At 40.6% G+C, this 20,886-nt stretch overlaps 2 protein-coding genes across 3 annotated transcripts; one reads left to right on the top strand and one right to left on the bottom strand.

Annotated features, from left to right (window-relative positions):
- Positions 1-985: 985 nt before the first annotated feature.
- Positions 986-10,349, bottom strand: LOC135548546 (guided entry of tail-anchored proteins factor 1-like). Of its 2 annotated transcripts, none has more exons than XM_064978274.1 (5): positions 10,230-10,349; positions 8,038-8,203; positions 2,395-2,462; positions 2,189-2,249; positions 986-1,476 (listed from the first exon to the last, which is right to left on the bottom strand). In XM_064978274.1, exons 1-5 carry the CDS (start codon positions 10,317-10,319, stop codon positions 1,403-1,405), a joined length of 459 nt encoding a protein of 152 aa, XP_064834346.1. In that variant the 5' UTR covers positions 10,320-10,349; the 3' UTR covers positions 986-1,402. The 2 variants fall into 2 exon arrangements, with proteins under 2 accessions (XP_064834346.1, XP_064834345.1); XM_064978273.1 differs by having other exon boundaries at positions 2,135-2,249; positions 10,230-10,347.
- Positions 10,350-10,808: 459 nt separating this feature from the next.
- On the top strand, positions 10,809-14,415 carry LOC135548547 (non-histone chromosomal protein HMG-14-like). The gene is made up of 6 exons (XM_064978275.1): positions 10,809-10,976; positions 12,549-12,575; positions 12,766-12,795; positions 12,893-12,928; positions 13,030-13,137; positions 13,460-14,415. The coding sequence occupies exons 1-6, from the start codon at positions 10,959-10,961 to the stop codon at positions 13,505-13,507; spliced, it is 267 nt and encodes an 88-aa protein (XP_064834347.1). The 5' UTR covers positions 10,809-10,958; the 3' UTR covers positions 13,508-14,415.
- Positions 14,416-20,886: the final 6,471 nt, after the last annotated feature.

Raw genomic sequence — 20,886 nt, 5'->3', positions numbered from 1 at the left:
ACAGTCAGTATCTGGTGTGCCCACCAGCTGCATTAAGTACTACAGTGCATCTCCTCCTCATGGACTGTACCAGATTTGCCAGTTCTTGCTGTGAGATGTTATCCCACTCTTCCTAGGCACCTGCAAGTTCCCGGACACTTCTGGGGGGGAATGGCCCTAGCCCTCCGATCCAAAAGGTCTCAGACGTGTTCAATGCGATCCGGGCTCTTCGTTAGCCATGACACAACACTGACATTCCTGTCTTGCAAGAAATCATGCACAGAACGAGCAGCATGGCTGGTGGCATTGTCATGCTGGAGGGTCATGTCAGGATGAGCCTGCAGAAAGGGTACCACATGAGGGGGTAGGATGTCTTGCCTGTAACACACAGCGTTGAGATTGCCTGCAATGACAACAAGCTCCGTCCGATGATGCTGTGACACACCGCCCAAGACCATGACGGACCCTCCACCTCCAAATCGATCCCGCTAAAGAGTGCAGGCCCCAGTGTAACGCTCATTCCTTCGACGATAAACGTGAATCCAACCATCACCTCTGGTGAAACAAAACCGCGACTCGTCAGTGAAGAGCACTTTTTGCCAGTCCTGTCTGGTCCAGCGATGGTGGGTTTGTGCCCATAGTCAATGTTGTTGCCGGTGTTGTCTGGTGAGGACCTGCCTTACAACAGGCCTACATGCCCTCAGTCCACATGCCCTCGTCTGTAAGCTGTTAGTGTCTTAACGACCGTTCCACAGGTGCATGTTCATTAATTGTTTATGGTTCATTGAACAAGCATGGGAAACAGTGTTTAAACCCTTTACAATGAAGATCTGTGAAGTTATTAGGATTTTTACAAATTATCTTTGAAAGACAGGGTCCTGAAAAAGGGACGTTTATTTTATTTTTTTGAGTTTATTTAATTTAATTTTCTATAACAGTCTTAACCTTCCGTGACATTTATCCTTGAAAGGTACTGTATGTCTTAACTTATAAATCCAGGCACAAATAATGTTTGGCATGTTTTTATTGATATGTCAACCACAAGAATAATTCTGGAAGAGGGTTAGAAAAGTAGGCAACCGACAAACACAAATGGAAAGCAGAACACTGTCATGTAGGTTAAATAATGATATGGCTTGAATCCTTCAGAATACGAACAAATTGTAACCAAAGTATTAAAAGCCACAATTTTTCACTAGTTTCATGAAGAGGAATGGATTTGTAAAGAAAAAAAATGCAACAAAACAACCCTGCTGGTTTATCAAAATGCAGTGAAAAAAAGAAAGAAACAGTCTCAACACAAAACGTTTAAATATCAAGGCCAGTGTATGAAAAATATTTACAAATCTTCTCATTAAATTGAACTAAATAGCAACAACAATTGCATAATTTGGTCTCAAAGTAGACAGTCAAGTTTAGGTTGTCAAGCCACCGCTTGGAGAATTATAGCCACTACCTTGTTACAAACAACGAGCCAGCATGTTATTCCAACACCACCTGAAACACAGGCACAAGAGCAGGTGAATGAATAATCATTATATTACCGTTTAGATCCAGATCCAGAGACCAGATCAATGTCATCTAACCTCATTTAAAATTGTAAACGATCAAGATTCTCAATCACAGATCAAGCCAAACAATTTAAATCATAAAAATGTGACAAATCCACAGGCAGGGATTTAGAAGTGATCCATAGGTATTACTGTTCTTAGAGAAACATACTTTTGGGTTTAAATAGAGCTGAGGAAACATCTGCTCAAAAATGACTCTTTAAAGATGAGGGAACTGGTATTCATTCTGCTCTCTTTGAGCTTTAAAACAAAACAGACATTGATTTGAATGGATTGAATAGCACTAATACAATCCTCATTTACCTCCATTACTGTTCATTTATATAAACAGTAGAGCTATCTGCATACCTAAAGGAAGCTACAGGTGCAAAGTAGTGTGGGCTATACACTGTACAGTAAGTTCTGTTATCCTGAAATATCCCTGTGTGTCTGAAATAGCACTCTATTCCCTATCTAATGCACTACTTTGAAGAGTGTCCTTTGGTTAAAAGTAGTGCACAATATAGGGAATAGGGTGGCATTTGAGCCGCAACCCCTACTGGTGTTAGAGCCCCTCTCAGGGCAGGAGCTGTAATCTGTTTTACCTGCTACTCCAGATGGGAAGGCCACCATTCGCTCTAGAGGAGAAATCCACTTACTGGGCAAGACCGTCACTGGGTCAGCATAGTGTTTCCAGATCAGAGAGATCATCAGCACAGCCTTGGAGAGATGGAAGGGGGGGGGTCAGTCATCATCCCCAGTCCCAAATCTCGATTAAATATTTGCATAGTTTCCTATTGCAAGATTGTGAAATAATCCGAGCGAAGTAAAAAATAAATAAATAAATCTGCTCTACTTCACTTACCTGCAAAATATAATACACTATGTTGACGACCCATTTGATTTTGGTCTGCTGACCAGTTCTGGATTTAACTGAGGGAAGAAAGGAAAATGCAAACTTCAGACAACAAACTGACGAATGGGTGTGGTTTCCCCACAGAGACAATTTGTCACAATGGGACTGTAAAGGTGTTCGCAGGCTTCCCATACGAAAAAGTTTGGAACAGTTTGTGCATATATTATGATGGCATTATGTGACGTTTTGGTCTTCGGAAAGGGTTTCTTCGGCTGTTCGTGCTCACAAAAGCATTTCTTGAGGTAAAGCGAAGTCTGTGAAACAAATTTGTCTCTCGATGAATGACCACAAACACTTCATTGAAGAATCCCTACTGTTGACCAATCACCGACGAAGGGGCATAGACTTCGGCTACAAACTTTGGCTTGCCACTCGAAACATTTGTGTGCACGAACAGCTGAGAAAACCCTTGACGAAGACCAAAACAAACAAAAACTAGAGGCATAATATATATACACAAACTGTTCCAAACTGTCTTTAAGGCTAGCAGGTGAGACTGTACAACAGCTGGTTAGGAGTTGAACGAGACAGTGACAGACAGGTCAGCAGAAGTGTTGCCCCTCCCCAAAGAAGCTTTGGTCAAGCCACTGGAAGTGTCTGATGTCAAGGTCACCTTTATCTTCATTCATCCTCCACCAGCTCTACCCTGAGGATTATGGGAGATTTAAAATTCAAAACCCTCCATGGATTCATACCGAACCCTCCATGGATTCATACCGAACCCTCCATGGATTCATACCGATAGCTGCATTCACTTTATGACTTTAGCCAAATACCCTAAAGATATTAACATTTCTACTAAGCATTATTTCCCTGTGCCATTGTCCTTGGACTATGAATTTGAAATGATAGGTGGCGTGGTAGAGTTACTGTGACTCCAGTGAGAACAGGAATATGCAGCCAATACAGCACATTCTACCCTTAAACTAAAATGTCAACGGAGTGTAGTACGAACTACTTAGAAAAGGCCTCTACGAGTATATACAGTGCCTTCAAAAAGTATTTACACCCCTAGGCTTTTTTCCCACATTGATGTGTTACAGCCTGAAATTAGAATGGATTACATTTAGATGTTATGTCACTGATCTACAAACAATACTCCATTATGTCAAAGTGGAATGATGTTTTTAGAAATGAGAAATGGTGATTTTAAACCAGTTAGGGTTGTATGGCTGTGACAGGAAAAAACTGATGATGGATCAACAACATAGTAGTTAGTACACAATAATAACCTAAATGACAGTGTGAAAAGAATTCCAATATTCCAAAACATGCATCCTGTTTGCAATAAGGCACGACAGGGCTACCGAGTGGCACAGCGGTCTAAGGCACACCATACTCGTTGCAAGAAGCGTCACTGCAGTCCTGGTTCGAATCCAGGCTGCATTACATCCGGCCGTGATTGGGAGTCCCATAGTGCGGCGCAATTGGCCCAGCATTGTCCAGGTTTGGCCGGGGTAGACTGCCGTTGTAAATAGGAATTTGTCCTTAACTGACTTGCCTAGTTAAATAAAAGGTTACACATACTGCAAAAAAAATGTGGTAAATAAATTAACTTTTTGTCCTGAATACAAAGCATTATGCTTGGGGCAGGTCCAACAAAACGTATCACTGAATACCACTCTTCATATTTTCAAGCATGGTGGTGGCTGCATCATTTTATGTGCTTGTCATTGGCAAAGAATATGGCGTTTTTTAGGATAAAAAGAAAATGAACAGAGCTAAGCACAGACAAAGTCCTGAAACAAAACCTGGTTCAATCTGCTTTTCAACAGGCACTGAGAGGCAAATCCACCTTTCAGCAGGACAATAACCTAAAACGCAAAGCCAAATATACACTGGAGTTACTTACTAAGACAACATCGAATGTTCCTGGCTTAGTTACAGTTTTGACTTTAAAAGCGTCATGAAAATCTATGGCAAAAAATGAAAATGACTGTCTCGCAATGATCAACAACCAACTTGACAGAGCTTGAATTTTACAAAGAACAATGAGCAAATATTGTACAATCCAGGTTTGCAAAGCTCTAAGACTTACCAAAAACAGCTCAGCTGTAATTGATGCCAAAAGGTGATTCTAACATGTATTGACTCAGAGTTGAATACTTATCTAATGAAAATATATTAGTATTTTATTTTCCATTATTTATTTTTGTGACTTGTGGAAGTGGTGTGCTTCTGAATGGTATTTTGTGTAGATTGTTGACAATAAATAACAATTAAATCCATTTTAATCCTACTTTGTAACAACAAACTGTGGAAAAAGTCAAGGGGTGTGAATACTTTCTGAAGGCACTTTATCAGTTCGTTTTGGACTGAATAACGGCCCTGTATTTGGTCGCCACTGTGGTTTGTGGAAGTTGTGTGCTGCGGAATGGCACGTTCTTGAAATGGAGCCCCTTTCCTTTCTGTCCGTTACTGTCAGGGGCTCCAGAGATTATAGCGGGAAAATGAAAAAAGGTGAGTGAGGCGAGAGAAAGCTGATGGCAACAGGCTGCAGCTGTGCAGATGCCCCCCCCCATGAACACTCAGCTATTACCCTTCCTCTTAACATACACGGGAGTGTACAATACATTAAGAACACCTGCTCTTTCCATGACATAGCTTTAACCTGGATTCACATGGTTAGTCTATGATCCCTTATTGATGTCACTTGTTAAATCCACTTCACATCAGTGTAGATGAAGGGGAGGAGGCAGGGTAAAGAAGGATTTTTAAGCCTTGAGACACAGATTGTGTATGTCAAATCAAATTTTATTGATCACATACACACATTTAGCAGATATTGCGGGTGGAGCGAATTGCTTGTTATCCTAGCTCCAACAGTGCAGTAATATCTAACAACTCACAACAATACACACAAATCTAAAAGTAAAAGAATGCAGTTAAGAAATGTATAAATATTAGGACGAGCAATGTCAGAGTGGCATTGACTAAAATATATTACAAACTGGGTGCTTCAAGCCCTGAATGCTGATTGGCTGACAACTGTGGTATATCAGACGGTATACCATGGGTATGACAAAAAAATATATTTTTTCTGCTCCAATTACATTGGTAACCCATTTATAATTGGAATAAGGCACCTCCAGGGTTTGTGGTGCATGGCCAATATACCACGGCTAAAGGCTGTGTCCAGGCACTCCTCGATGCATCGTGCATAAGAACAGCCCTTAGCAGTGGTGTATTGGCCATATACCACACCCCCTCGTGCCTCACTGTTTTATTGGAATACAGTATATACATATGAAATGAGTAAAAGAGTATGTAAAAATTATTAAAAAGTGACTAGTGTTCCATTATTAAAGTGACCAGTGATTCCATTTATAGGGAAGCAGCCTCTAAGGTGCAGGGTTGAGTGACCGTGATAGTAGCCGGCTAGTGATGGCTATTTAACATTCGGATGGCCTTGAGATAGATGCTGTTTTTTAGTCTCCCGGTCCCAGCTTTGATATATACTTGTTCTAACCTCGCCTTCTGGATGAAAGCGGGTTGAACAGGCAGTTGCTCGGGTGGTTTATGTCCTTGATTATATTTTTGGCATTCCTGTGACATTGGTTGCTGTAGGTCTCCTGGAGGGCAGGCAGTGTGACCCCGGTGATGCGTTGGGCAGACCACACAACCCTCTAGAGAGCCCTGCGGTTGCATCAAAGCGAGAAAAGGTGTTTAGCTTGTCCGGGAGCAAGACTGTGTTCCCTATGTAATCCGTGATTGTCTGTAGACCCGTGTCTGAGCCTCTCGTGTCTGAGCCGTTGACTTGTGACTCCACTTTGTCTCTGTCCTGATGTGTTGCCTGTTTGATTGCCTTACGGAGGGAATAACTGCACTGTTTGTATTCAACCATATTCCCAGTCACCTTTCCGTGGTTAAATGCAGTGGGTTTTAATAGTCACAGTGGGAACAGCATCCCCTATAAACTTCCTGATGAACTCAGTCCGTGTATACGTCAATTTTATTCTCAGCGGCAACCCGGAACATATCACAGTTCGCGTGATCAAAACAATCTTGAAGCATGGATTCCGATTGGTCAAACCAACATTGAATAGACCTTAGCACGGGTACTTCCTGTTTGAGTTTCTGCCTATAGGAAGGGAGGAGCAGAATGGAGTCGTGATCTGATTTGCCGAAGGGAGGGCAAGGGGAGTGCCTTGTAGCCATCCTGGAAGGGACAGCAACAATGGTTGAGAGTTTTTGAAGCGCGATTACTACAGGCAATGTGTTGATAGAACTTCAGTAGCGTTTTTCTCAAATTTGCTTTGTTAAAATCCCCAGCTACAATAAATACAGCCTCAGGGTATGTGGTTTCCAGTTTGCACAAAGTCCAGTGTAGTTCCTTGAGGGCCGTCGTGGAATCGGCTTGAGGGGGAATATACACGGCTATGACTATAACCGAAGATAATTATCTTGGGAGGTAATACAGACAGCATTTGATTTTGAGGTATTCTAGGCCGGGTGAATACAAGGACTTGAGTTCCTGAACTTTAACACAATCACACCATGAGTAGTTAATCATGAAACACACCACCGCCTTTCTTCTTCCCGGAGAGTTCTTTATTCCTGCATGTGCGATGTACTGAGAACCCAGCTGGCTTTATGGACAGGGACAGGATATTCAGAGAAAGTATGTTACAGTCCCTGTTGCCTGGAAGGCGATCCTCGTCCTGAGCTCGTCTACTTTATTGTCCAGGGAGTGAACATTACCGAGTAATATACTCGGAAGCGGTGGATGGTGTACACGCCTACTGAGTTGGACTAGAAGTCCACTCCGAATACCCCTTCTCCGCCAGCGGTGTCTTGAAGCAGCCTCTGGAATAAGTTCAATTGCCCTGGGGGGTATGATCAAAGGATGCAATTGGAGAAAGTCATATTTCTGGTCGCAATGCTGGTGAGTTACCGCCGCTTTGATATCCAAAAGTTATTTCTGGCTGTAAGTAATAACACAAAAAAACATTCTGGGCTTATAATGTAAGAAATATCACACAAAACAAATTAAATACTGGAAAGTTGCTGAGATGCTAGTAGAGCTTCCATATCTGTTGGCGCCATTCTTAGGGGGCTAGACTAAATGAATGCGGTATTGTAGTAGGTGCCAGGCGCACCGGTTTGTGTCAAGAACCACAACTTGACACAACTGTGGGAAGCATTGGAGTCATCATCCCTATGGAATGCTTGACAGCTTGTGGAGTCCATGTCACGACAAATTGAGGCTGTTCTGAGGGCAACTCAATATTAGGAAGATGTTGTTCAAGTTTTGTTCACTCAGTGTACATGTGCCTAGTCCCCAATAGAGACATGGACCAAATCGGTCGTTAAAGAAATTTCCCATCTACTAAATCAGCTGAGAGGGAAGAGAAACAATTGGTGATACCTCCACCATGTCTCATTATTTTAATAGTGTTGAATATTGTGAAAATCTAAAAGTTTGGGGAACAATGCATACTTGTCTGTGTTGACTTTAGATAATAAACTATATTGGTTATGTTGAATAAGGTGTTGTGTGAGGCCTTGTGGTGTGACATTTCTAGAACATGTACATAAACGATCATAGCGTTGAGGGGTAGAGACAGAGATATAATGCTGTCCGCTTATTACCATAAGTCTTCAACTTGTCCGTCATCTTGTTGATCTTGCGCTCGAGCCGTGCGTACCTGGCGAACTCATCCATCATGTTGATGGAAGAAAGCTCCTTCTTCATGGCCTGAATCGCTGCCCTCATCTCTATCTCATCTTCCACATTCTTCTGGAAAACTTTGGACAGCTTCAATAGAAGAAAATACAGCCAAAAATATAAATCTAATGGTTTCTAAGCATGTTATTCACAAGCTGCATTTTGATTCACTTAACTACTGGGCAGTGACTGGCTGGGGTAGCCTGCTTAAAAGTGAACTATGCAGTAAGATATAATCAAAGATAATTATGTTATCAAACTGCAGGGTGTTAGCACAAAATAAACGCAGAAATTAGGACTAATCAATGTCCGATTAAGAGGGATTCATGTGTTTTCTCCAGTTATTGATTTGATGGCAACATACTTGTGTATTGACAGTAATCTATTTGCTATTAGTGTTGCATGATATATCAAAACATATGTAGTTTTTTTTATACTAGACCATGACAAACAATTCATACTAGAATTGTTGTTACTTTCGGTACTTCTGTAAAAAGCCTGCACTGGGAGTCTGGGCTGCATTCTGTTAGCTCCCCAATCATGTTGCACCGAAGTTAATTAACACACTTGAATATTGTGACACAGCATGTAGAAATGTTTAAACTGTTCATTACTGTTCTCAAAACAATATCCATACAGGCTAGAACACTTTACAATGCAAGAAGATACCAGTAGCTTCCAGCTTTGAAGGCTAACTTTCCTTGCTAGCCGACAGCTAAAGCTAACATCAATTAACTTCCCTAGTACTTTGTGAGATTATGCAAACCATAACACAAAATATGCTGATTTCAAAGCTGATTGCCTCCAAAAAAATGTATTCATTCACTTATTTGGTCTTGGTCTCGCTCTCAAATCTCTCCCAAAGATTATCTATAGCCTCTGTTGCTCTGATGGGCCCTCCCCTCTTTCCTTTTGAATGACGTCATTAATGATTAAAGCAACAGAGCATATTTTTATCAAAGAAGCTACTTCTAAGTAAATGTTGTTGATCAGTACAACAAATAAGTCCCAAATGTAAGTGAAACATATTGTATGTTACCTGTAGCCCCATGAAATCAGCCAAAACAAGCTCAATAACTTAATGCATTCACACACTCCTACTGAATATGCATTAACTTGTATTGTGGATAGGCCATGAACTACATCTTAATTCACCCAGTTTATCAGGAGATGTACAATTCAAATACCATTATGTTGTTATGTATTTATATTGGTAAAAACAAAGTCAAACGTATTGTATAATGTATTAATGAATGCATGCATACATGGCTGTCTCAGAAAAACGTTGAAGTAAAACAATTCTAACATAATGATTTCAAGCATTTCACTACACCCGCAATAACATCTGCTAAATATGTGTACGTGACCAATACAAGTTGATTTGATATTGAGCTCAATATATCCCCAATAATTGAACAGAGTAGTAGTTGAATTTATCTGTCTGGATCAAGCGCCATTCGATTACTTTAGCTCATATGCATTCTTGTTTTGTTGTTAAGGTATCGAGTGTCAAGTATATATTAAACTTGGAAGTCAAAATGCTGGTATCATGACAACATTATCTGCTACTGTGGCCTACTATGTGGCCAACACGGGATTTGGCGTTTAATGATCTGACAACATTTTACATTAGTTTAAATGTTGCTTATGGAGAAAGAGAGAAAAAAACACTCATTTGAATCAATATCACTTTGCCATAGCACTAAACCCATGAGATATGCACAGCTAGACTCCATTATACACGTGATGTTATTTTCCAGATTTCAAACTCAAAATGTACTACATACCCAAATCTGGCATTTACCCTTGTATCACGGAAATGTCTTAGACTAAAAACACCTATGGTGCTAAAAAGAGCAAGGGAGGATCAAGTCAAATAAATTCATAGGGAAGATTATATCGTTTTGGTGAGAGGGAGATGAACAGTCACAACCAGCCATTAACTGCCGGCGGGTCTTTGTCAATCCCGCCCAGTAGAACGAACGTCATGTCATGTCTCTATGCTAAAATGTTACAGATAAACATGCCGGCGCAATTTAAAAGTTTGAACACACATTTACCGGTACAACTGGGCTACAATTTCTACACAATGTTACCACATGAATAACATACTCACATATGAGGAAATTGAAGGTAACAACATTTTGACGAGGTTGCACAAGACCACAGACCCTAAGACCAGCAACCAGACGTACACAGTCGCCATTTTCCTTTGATTATTTACTATAGCCGTCGCTAGGGAAGCACACCCCCTTGTCTTTCTACCCCGTGTAGATTTTGATAATTTTGTATTTTTGCCTAGTAACGTTGGCCTGATTTATTTATTTCGCCCAAAAATCATACGTGTATGAAAATACTGCATTGTTACTTTGTATTCTGATAATATGGTGTATTTTGTGTAGGGAATCTCTCCATATGTAGAGTTTAACGTTTTAACCAATATTTTGCCATAAAGGGTATGAGCGAAACAGTATAAGGAGTGGGTGTCGTGGTTTCCCACCCCTCGTCGAAAGGCAAATAAATATAGATCTGATTGGCATGTAAAGATATCCACACAGGTATCTCGCTATGATTTGAAAATGTGTTGACGACTCCTAAAGCCAATCAATGGCCAGGGGCGGAGAGTGGTTTGTCCGTCAGGTTAGCGCTGTAATGAATTGAATAGGTGGGGGGGGGGGGGGTGGAATCCAATCCGGTTTGAGCTAGTTTTGTTCCAATGGAACATTAACGTCTCGCTACGCTGTAATAGAACGTACTGTTTGAATCTTATACCGAACAGTATTTTTCTTGCTCCGTTTTGGAACATTGCCCTCTTTTTTTCTTTTAACAAATACGCAAAACAGCCATGCCTAAAAGGAGCAAAGTAAGTATAATATTTTTGTATTGATTGTGTGTCATTTGAGAGATAAAACACAATTGCATGAAATGCATTTATTTTTGCACGTACAATTGTTGAAATGTAGCCACAAATGCAAGTTGTTTTGGTCCTCTTCGCTGCAACATTGTTGCACTGCTGTTGTGTGCAGTCAGGAGTTTTAAAATGTATCACTCTGTTTTGATTTGCGAAGTGGCGGGTTTTCTTCGTCTTATCTTTTCACGCTGTGATTTTACTCTTCGGAAATTCAGACTGGTTAAATACTTGGTGCTTTATATTTACCTTATCCAGTCTTGTAACTTGGGGGGGTTTGTCCACTTTTTTTTCATAGTGGTTGTTTAAAAATGCCATTTACTTAAAGACAAAGAGAAGTAGGGAGTCAGCCATGTCGTGAGATGGCCATTCTGCAGAAATAAAGTTGGTGACATCAATCTTTTTTTAAGCAAATATGACTGCACTTATTGTATAACATTGCATTTTAATTTAATTCCGTGTATCCTTTAGACATGTATCCTTTAGTGCAATATCATTCAAATAACTTAATTTGTTGGGATATGTTCAACGCTCGGTGGGCGGTATGGTATGCACATGCAGAAGACTGCTTCTAGGGTTCTTCAAAAAGGGCACAAAGTCGTGTGTCATGGCTGCCCTTGTGAGGAAGACAAACATTTACGTTTTTCTTGCTTTGCCATATCAAAATGTATAGTTACAACGTAATCTGCTTAAAAGTTGACGCATGCCACGCTACATCGTGTAGAATGTTTGCTTGTGTGATTTTATTTTATTTTCGTGTGCCCTTCATTTTGTTGTTTGCTCGAGACAATTCTGAGTTATGCAATGGCGATTCGTCGACATCACAGCGCCGCTCTTGTTGCTGGGGATTTTAGTAGATTCTGTAACCATTGAGTCGCTGAGGATCTCGGAGAGTTCGAAATTCGAATGAATGGCGGGAACGCAGAGTAGACGGGCTGGTCTGCGAAGAGGACAGTAATGTTGCTTGGCAAATGTCCATTTATCACGAATGAATGCGTTGGGGGGAGGAGTCGGATTCCCCTCTGTAGCGAGCACACGCAGCATGAAGAAAATATCAACTGCATACTCCTTGCGTCCGGTCTCCTTTCTCAAAACTCATTGGAGGAAAAGGTCAGAAGGGCTTTTTCCATCCAATGGTGTTTGAGAAGGAGACCAGGGGCACGCAATTGAGTTCTTCCCAGTGTACTAGTTATTGGCAAGTTAATTGGTTCATTACTTAAATGACTGAAGCAAGTTGACATGTACTGTATTTGTATTAAATAGTTTATGGGTGATGTAAGTGGAACAAACAAGCAGATATGGCAGTGACCATAACACTGTTGCCTCCTTAGGCCCACTTTTGATTACACAATTTCAATTCACAGGGCTTTATTGGCATAGAAGTGTATGTTAACATTGCCAATACAAGTGGGGTATACAATTTCTCTAATACTAATGGCATTTAAACTGCCCCTCCCTCAGTAAAACCCACCTAACACGGTTGCCCTGCTGAGTTGTCACTAACATTCCTCTCTCCTTTTATCACAGGCAAACGCTGATGCTGAGGCAGCAGAGGTGAGTAACATATTACTCAAATGTAATTTTATTTGTATTTTATCTTGCCACTGGTTCTTAAATTCTTAACAAGTATGTAAATGTTGAGTACAATTCCATTGCTTTGCCACCAGGGGCCAGCATCAACCATGTCAAAATCTGCTCCCGTTTTTATTAAACAATTGGTATTTTCTTTTGAAATATTTTGCAGCCCAAGAGGAGATCTGAGAGATTGGTAAATGTGAGTATATTACACACCTTTGTAGACACATTTCATTTGCACCCAAAAACAGACAATTTCAGCTAAGAATCACATACTAAAATGCCTTTAATTGCAGAAACCAGCCCCTCCAAAGGCAGAGCCCAAGCCAAAGGTGAGGAAGTGCTGACATTAACCATGTTGAATGTACATTTAATAGTAAATTAAGTGCAGTTAAGGACTTAATGTATTGTGTGTGTGTGCGCATACACACAGAAGGAGAAGGCAGTACCCAAGCCCAAGAAGGCTAAGGAGGTGAAGAAGGCTGCACCTGAGGAGAAGGAGGCGCCTGCAGAGAATGGCGAAGCCAAAGCTGAGGAAGAGGTAAGGGGCTGATGGGATATGTATGTATTTCTTCTTACTGATAAATGAAAAAACAATCCAATTGTTTTAAAAAAAATCTTTATTTAACTAGACAAGTCAGTTAAGAACAAATTCTTATTTTCAATGACAGCCTAGGAACAGTGGGTTTAACTGTCTGTTCGGGGGCAGAACGACAGATTTGTACCTTGTCAGCTCGGGGATTTAAACTTGCAACCTTTCGGTTACTAGTCCAACGCTCTAACCACTAGACTACCCTGCCGCCCCATGATATGGTGCTCTTTTTTTTCTCTCTTTTTTAATATACATTTGTTTGATTTTTCAGGAACCAGCCACAGAAGAACCTGAACAGAAAGAAGATGCGGCAGAATAACATCTCTCAAACCACATCTTTTATCACTGCTCCCTATTCCTCTTTCTTGTACAATTCAGGGGAATATTTTTATTGACTATTTTCTAAATGCAAGTTTTTTAGTAGTTTGATTGTAGAAACATTTTTTTATGGAACAAATACATTTGGAGACGGATTTCATCACATCCCACATTTTTACATCTCTGGAACAATTACAGTTATTGTAAATGTCAAAGGTTTTTATTTTTGCCGTGGGGTGGGAATGGGCCAGGTTGCTGCATCAAGAACATGCAGGCACGTTGTTTACAGGATCCGGTCAAAACAGAGAGCTTGCCTGAGAGACTAACATTCCATAGGCTATATGAGGGACGGTATTTGTAACCTGTATTGTGTGGTGGGGATGAATTCCTCAAAGGGCAACACAGTTTTATTGTTTATAATGAGAAATGTTTTAGAATGTTGTAAGCTGTGTTCCGTATGTTAACTATTGTACTCATGCCATTTTTTTTTTCTTAAACATTCTGCTTAATAAACCTATTCCCTAGCACTGGAGTTCCTCCCTATCAGGCCTGTGCATTGCGTGTAATTGGTTTTGTCTCTGTTCTGTGATAGCATTGCAATAAATGTGTACAGCTGCTGTTTAAAAGGGTTTTCAAACTTTCTATATGCAGTGTGTAATGGTACATTGTAAATGGAATTCTTTGTTCTTAGCCAAGCTAATGACATAAGTGTGAAACATACTGTTGACTATGGTTCCTTTTGATGCTGAGAAACTGTACATCCACTTGAGCTGTCAAATACACAAACCAGCAATATTCATGTGGGTTTTAGGTATCAAGTACAAGTGTACAGTTCTTGTATTCTTTGTTTATAGATGTATCTGTGTCATGATTGGTATAAACAAACCAATAAAAGTGGTTGTAATCGTTTGAGCTTTTCTCATTGTGTGCCAAATAGACAGCGATGTGTGAATCCATACAATCATGTCAATACTACACAGTATTTTAGATATTAGCTAAAGGAAAAACATGCCGGTTTTGAGACTGACATGACAGCCAGTATCTGTCCTAGATGTGAAAAATATAAATACATTTAAAGCGCATCTGCCCCTAAAAATAATTTATTGCTGTGGGGCTAGTGAGGGACCATCAGTAAATTGTCAATAGCTTCACATTTCAATGACAAGAAACCGACTATAAATTGTAGAACTGTATAATTAAATATTGAAAGCATTTAATGAGAACTAAAGAATGTGCAACAGGTAAATATTGTCCTATTTACATTTGTGATTTATTGACAGCTCACAACTAGCCCCAGAGATAGGCTATCGGGGTGGCAGGTAGCCTAGTGGTTTGAGCATAGGACTAGTAACTGAAATGTTGCAAGATCAAATCCCCGAGTTGATAAGGTAAAAAAAAAAATCTGTTCTGCACCTGAATAAGGCAGTTAACCAACTGTTCCTAGCCTGTCATTGAAAATATGAATTTGTTCTTAACTGACTTGATCTGGTTAGACTTTCAAGTTATCTAGAAGGGTGAGTGTCTGTGTACTGTTTTGGCAGAGTGAATGTAGCTACAAAATTTACATGAGAGAAATGTGAATACTATGGGGCTGTTGACCTTAGGATGTTTAGATGAGCCAAATTATAACAGCAATATATTTCTACCAATCAAAGTTTAGAAGATTAACAAAATGGTAATAAACAAAAACTAAATCAAACCCAGTTCAAAATTATAGCCTTTTAGAATGAACTTTGGAGATGGCGGCCCTGTGGAAGTCCTTCGTCCAAAGGTTGTTGAATGCATGCACTGAAACGACCCGAAAAACAAACAAAAACAGGATACTGAATTTTTTTATTTTGGCATCTTAAAAAGGTAGAAATTGAGTTATGCCTAATACGGCAATTTCTATTATTTTTCCAATATACATTTTTTACAGTGGGTCAATAATGGTCAAACACCATGCCCCTTGGGTTAAGTGCTTGACCCAGCTGCTGGTAAATTAGTCTATATAGCTGGGTTAAAACAACCCAGCACATTGGGTTGAGGGATTGATCAAGCAGCTGGGTAATTTAACTAATCCTTAGATTACATTCAGTGTAATCCTAATTTCAATTTTGCTTATACAGTGCCTTCGGAATGTATTCAGACCCCTTCACTTTTTCAACATTGTTAGGTTACAGCCTTATTCTAAAATTGATTAAATATATGTTTGTCCTTTAATCTACACACAATACCCCCTAATGACAAAGCAAACAGATTGGTAGGAATTTTTGCAAATATATTAATAATAAAACACCTGAAATATCACATCTACGTAGGTGTTCAGACCCTTAACTCAGTACTTTGTTGAAGCACCTTTGGCAACGATTACAGCCTTGAGTCTTCTTGGGTATGACACTACAAGCTTGGCACACCTGTATTTGGGGAGTTTCTCCCATTGTTCTCTGCAGATCCTCTCAATTTACACGTCTCTCCAGAGATATTCAATCGGGTTCAAGTCTTGGCTCTGGCTGGGCCACTCAAGGACATTTAGAGACTTGTCCTGAAGCCACTCCTGCGTTGCCTTGGCTGTGTGCTTAGGGTCGTTGTTCTTTTGGAAGGTGAACCTTTGCCCCAGTCTTGAGGTCCCCAGGGCTCTGGATTAGATTTTCATGAAGGATCTCTCTGTACTTTGCTCCGTTAATCTTTCCCTCGATCCTGACTAGTCTCCCAGTCCCTGCCATTGGAAAAACCTAGAGAGTTATAGAGTTGGTTGAGAGCGGTGTTAGTGCCAGCTTCGTTCTGTGGTGGTAAATAAACAGCTACAAATAATATAGATGAGAACTCTCTTGGTAGATAGTGTGGTCTACAGCTTATCCTACGGTACTCTACCTCAGGAAAGCAATACCTCAAGGCTTTTTAATATTAGACATTGCACACCAGCTGTTAATGACAAATAGACACACACCCCCACCCCTCGTCTTACCAGTGGTAGCATCTCTGTTCTGTCAGTTCATGGACAATCCCGTTAGCTCTATATTGTCCATATCGTCGTTCAGCAACATCTTGGTGAAACATAGTATGTTTTATTTTATATCCCGTTGATAGGATAATCTTAATCGTAGGTTATCAATATTATTTTTCAATGATTGCACATTAGCAAGAAGAACGGATGGTAAATGGAGTTTACTCGCTTGCCTACGGATTCTCAGAAGGCTGCCCAATCTGCGGCCCCTTTTCCTGCTTCTTTTCTTCACGCAAAAATGTGTGGATCTGGGCCTGTTCCAGTGAAAGCAGGATATCCTTCACTGTTCTCATGTCCAGAAGTTATTTTCAGGTCATAAGAGACGGTAGCAGTAACATTATGTTCACAAGTAAAAAAATAAGTTACACAAAATGCAAAAAAAACAAACAAAATAGCACAACTGAGCTCAATTTCGAGTCTCATAGCAGGGTCTGAATACTTATGTAAATAAGGTATCTGTTTTTTTATTTTTAATACATTTGCAAAAATGTCTACAAACCTGTTCTCGGTTTATCATTGTGGGGTATTGTGTGTAGATTGCTAAAGATCCTTTTTTTTAAGAATACGGCTGTAAAGTAACAAAATGTGGAAAAAGTCAACGGGCCTGAATACTTTCCAAAGGCACTGTATATTTTTGCCTTCTCTACCATCCCACCCCCTCCTTTTCTGACACAGTCAAGATACAATGTTAAATGTCAAATAATTTGCATTTCAGAACAAACATCACATCCAATGTAGAATATACAAATATATACAAAATATATAAAATAGCAAATGGAATCAAAGCCCGATTGTCTAAATGTGTTATTTCATAAAATAAGATTTCATAAGATAGGACTATTTGTTAAAATGTAATTAAATTTCAGAAACCAAACAGTTCAATCAGACTAAAGCCTCAGTTGAACTTGATGTGCACACTCAGATTGCAATCTGAGAAAAACAACGCATGCATGTTTGAGACAGTCTGTTTTAAGTAGTATTAACACAGATCTGTCTATCAGACAGTGCCACAGCTAATCAATAGATTAGCACATTCACTGACACACTTCAGCTATTTTAGGCGACAGCACAAACACACACGAGCTGTGTTCGAATACCCATACTAAATACTACATACTTAATGAGTATTTACTACACCATTAGTTCATTTTAGCATACTGTAAACCAACGGTATCCTTTCAGTTGAGTGTACAAGCGCTTCACCTGTCTACCAGAAGTTGATGCTGTTGCTATGCAACCTCTTGCTAGCATAACAAATGACTAGCTAGACATTTTACGATTTGGGGTGTGTTCGTAAATTCAATCTGGAGTGCCAGAGTGCACTCTGGGCGTTTGTAAATCCAGAGCATTGTCCGTTTGTAAATTCAGAGCGTTCTGTGTCCGGAGCGTTCAGAGTACACACTGGACGCTCTGGCTTAGGGTGTGATCCGAGGGTTCTGACCTCAGAACGGCAGTTAAGCACCCAAGCTAACCGGCAAACGTTGGCTAGCTTGCCAGCTACTCCCAGACAAAAATGAGGGAACACTTTTTTATTTCACCTTTATTTAACCCGGTAGGCTAGTTAAGAACAAGTTCTCATTTACAACTGTGATCTGGCCAAGATAAAGCAAAGCGACAAACAACACAGAGTTACACATGGAATAAACAAACGTACAGTCAATAATAATAATAGAAAAGTCTATATAGTGTGTGCAAATGAGGTAAGATTAGGGAGGTAAGGCAATAAATAGGCAGTAGTGGCGAAGTAATTACAATTTAGCAATTAAAACACTGGACTGATAGATGTGCAAACCTCACTCTGGCCATTTTACTCACCCTACCAGAGCTGGTTAGGCTGTTTTCATGTTATCCAGAAAATTGGTGACTAACTGTGCTGCTGGCAACCATTTAATTGCGGGTTTTTTTGCCGACGTTTACTGACACCGTCCATATTCAACGGGTGTTGAGCATTCGTAAATTGATCAGTTATTCTGTACTCTGCCACACAGTGGCACGTTCGTTGAAAGCATACTCGGACCAACGTGCAGGGTGATCTGGGTTCCACATCTTTATTTAGTGAAATGCACAAAACAATAAAGCAAGAACGAAACGTGACGACAATGGAGTGCTGGGGCCTGTTGCACAAAAGTAGAATTAAGACATCCGGGATAAATGACTCAGCTGAGCTCAATGAAGCCAAAACATGTGCGTCCAGGCTTAATTGGTTGCACAAAGACCAAGCCAGGATGAGCAGACACGGATTCATTAAACCAGGTGAAACCAATCCTGGATAGGTGCGCGCTCACGGCTCACTCAAATAGACCCCGCCACAGATCACAGATTAACTGATTTACCATGGCAACTAGAGCCGCGTACTTTCCCCCGTCGGAAGCACAAATCCTCATGGAGGCATACGAGGAGGTAAAAGATATAATTAAGAAGAAAGGCAACACCGCCACAGTGATAAAGCAAAGAGAAAAAGCGTGGCAAAGTATTGCAGACCGCCTGAATGCGTAAGTAGTGCACAATTACACACTCACCGCTCCGCTGAAACATCACAATTACAATTCAAATATTTAATTCACATCTCCAAAAATGCAGTTGTACTGTAATTATGAAACGGTTAAATTTTTAATTGAAATGCACTGCAGATATGAGTGAAATTGTTTAAAGTAACTCCATCACACTGTATAAAGCTATGATAAATTTTTTGATATTTTTACTGAAAACAAGACAAAAATACCAAGTAATTTTTTGCAGTGTGACTCCATTAAGTGTGTGTGTGTGTGTGTGTGTGTGTGTGTGTGTGTGTGTGTGTGTGTGTAGATTAAACATGAACGGGCCAAAACGGACATGGCAGCAGGTCAAAATCAAATACAAGAACATTCTGCAGAATGGTATGGTCCCTGACTAATATTTAACAAAGCACAAGCATATATTGTACCCAGAAGGTGCCTGCTCACACATTGTCTGTACTGTTTTAGCAGTGAAAAAGAATACCCACAGACAAGGCACGGGTGGTGGGTCACCAAAGGCTGACCTTACCCCAGCAGAGGACATGGCCTTGGAGCTAAATAAAGGCAGGCCCGTCTTAGAGGGGATCCCTGGGGGAAAGAGACGAGCATAGGTTCCTCCCAAGATGCCACCCGCTTCATTCAAGGTATGTCCTTCCATCTCTACATGGGATACAACCACATTCATATTGAATCAATTTGGACTGTCTGACTTTGGTTTACCTATTGCCTTGCAGTGTCTGGCAGCACTGTGTTCCTGTTAGAGCCACCAGCACAAGCACCAGACGATGCTGATCCAGTGAGTACTCCATCAAAGGCATACTGTAGGCCTGGCATGTCTTGTCTACTAGCTTCAATATGAATCCGATTAAATGTGATAGGGTGAAGGCCCCAGTGCAGCAGCAACAGCACATGATGGAGACAATGATGAGGAGGAGACCATCTCTCTGGATTCCAGAAGGCATGAGGTATCATGTTAAGACTGTGAAAGTACTATTTACTCTACAATGGTGAGGAGTCCTCATCAAAATCTAATTTATTTTACAGGACCCAGATGCTATACAGTGGGAAAACCAGCCTGGCAACATAGTGCGTATTAATAAAAGGACACCACATCCTGCCAAATTCCAGCTGCGCTAATTGTATTGTGTTCACAGAGCTCACAAGCTATCAGAAAGTTGTATGGCAACCACCTCCGGCGCCAAATAGAACTGGCAGACATAGACATTCAGTACAAGAAGAAAAAGATGGAAAATCTTGCACTGGAGTCCGAAATAAGAGGACAATTAGGAAACTGGACCTTGAAATAAAAAAACTTGAGAGGGAGGTGAGATATGCCTTCAATGTACACTGTATGCTAACTGTAACACAAATGTATTAATCATTATTTTTCTTTCCTCCCCCAGCTCCAAGAAGATGACACAGCTCAAAATAAAAATTAGGTATATTCTCGTAAAGTCAAGTGAGCCATGACATATGAGCTCTTATTGTGAGCACACAGGACGGTGGCATCTTTCTAAGGTTTTTTTTATTTTCCCAGCAATCAGTACAACCAAGTCATCGTTATAAGGCATCGCCCTCTTTTGCCCACCCCCCAGCACCAGGTGTGGCCACTAGCCTATATGAAGGCCCAAAATTGTGTGTTCCTTTCTGCTCTGACAATGGCATGCCCATTCGTGCGAGATGTGGTGGATGAAGAAGCACTTGTGCTGAGGAGAGCCTTCAGGCGAGAAAGGGTCTTCAGGGACCGGTTGGACCCACTGGCCTTCCCTGATGACCATCTATATGAATGATACAGGTTTTCTGCAGATGGCATCAGGTATCTATGCAGACTACTGGGTCCCAGGATTAAGCACCGCACTGCACGGAGCCATGCACTGAGTGTGGAGCAAATGGTTTGTG

Source organism: Oncorhynchus masou, chromosome 11 (genome assembly GCF_036934945.1).
Source record: "Oncorhynchus masou masou isolate Uvic2021 chromosome 11, UVic_Omas_1.1, whole genome shotgun sequence".
Taxonomy (NCBI): Eukaryota; Metazoa; Chordata; class Actinopteri; order Salmoniformes; family Salmonidae; genus Oncorhynchus; species Oncorhynchus masou.
The sequence above is the reverse complement of the archived record's forward strand: the minus strand, read 5'-3'. Positions and strand labels throughout refer to the sequence as shown.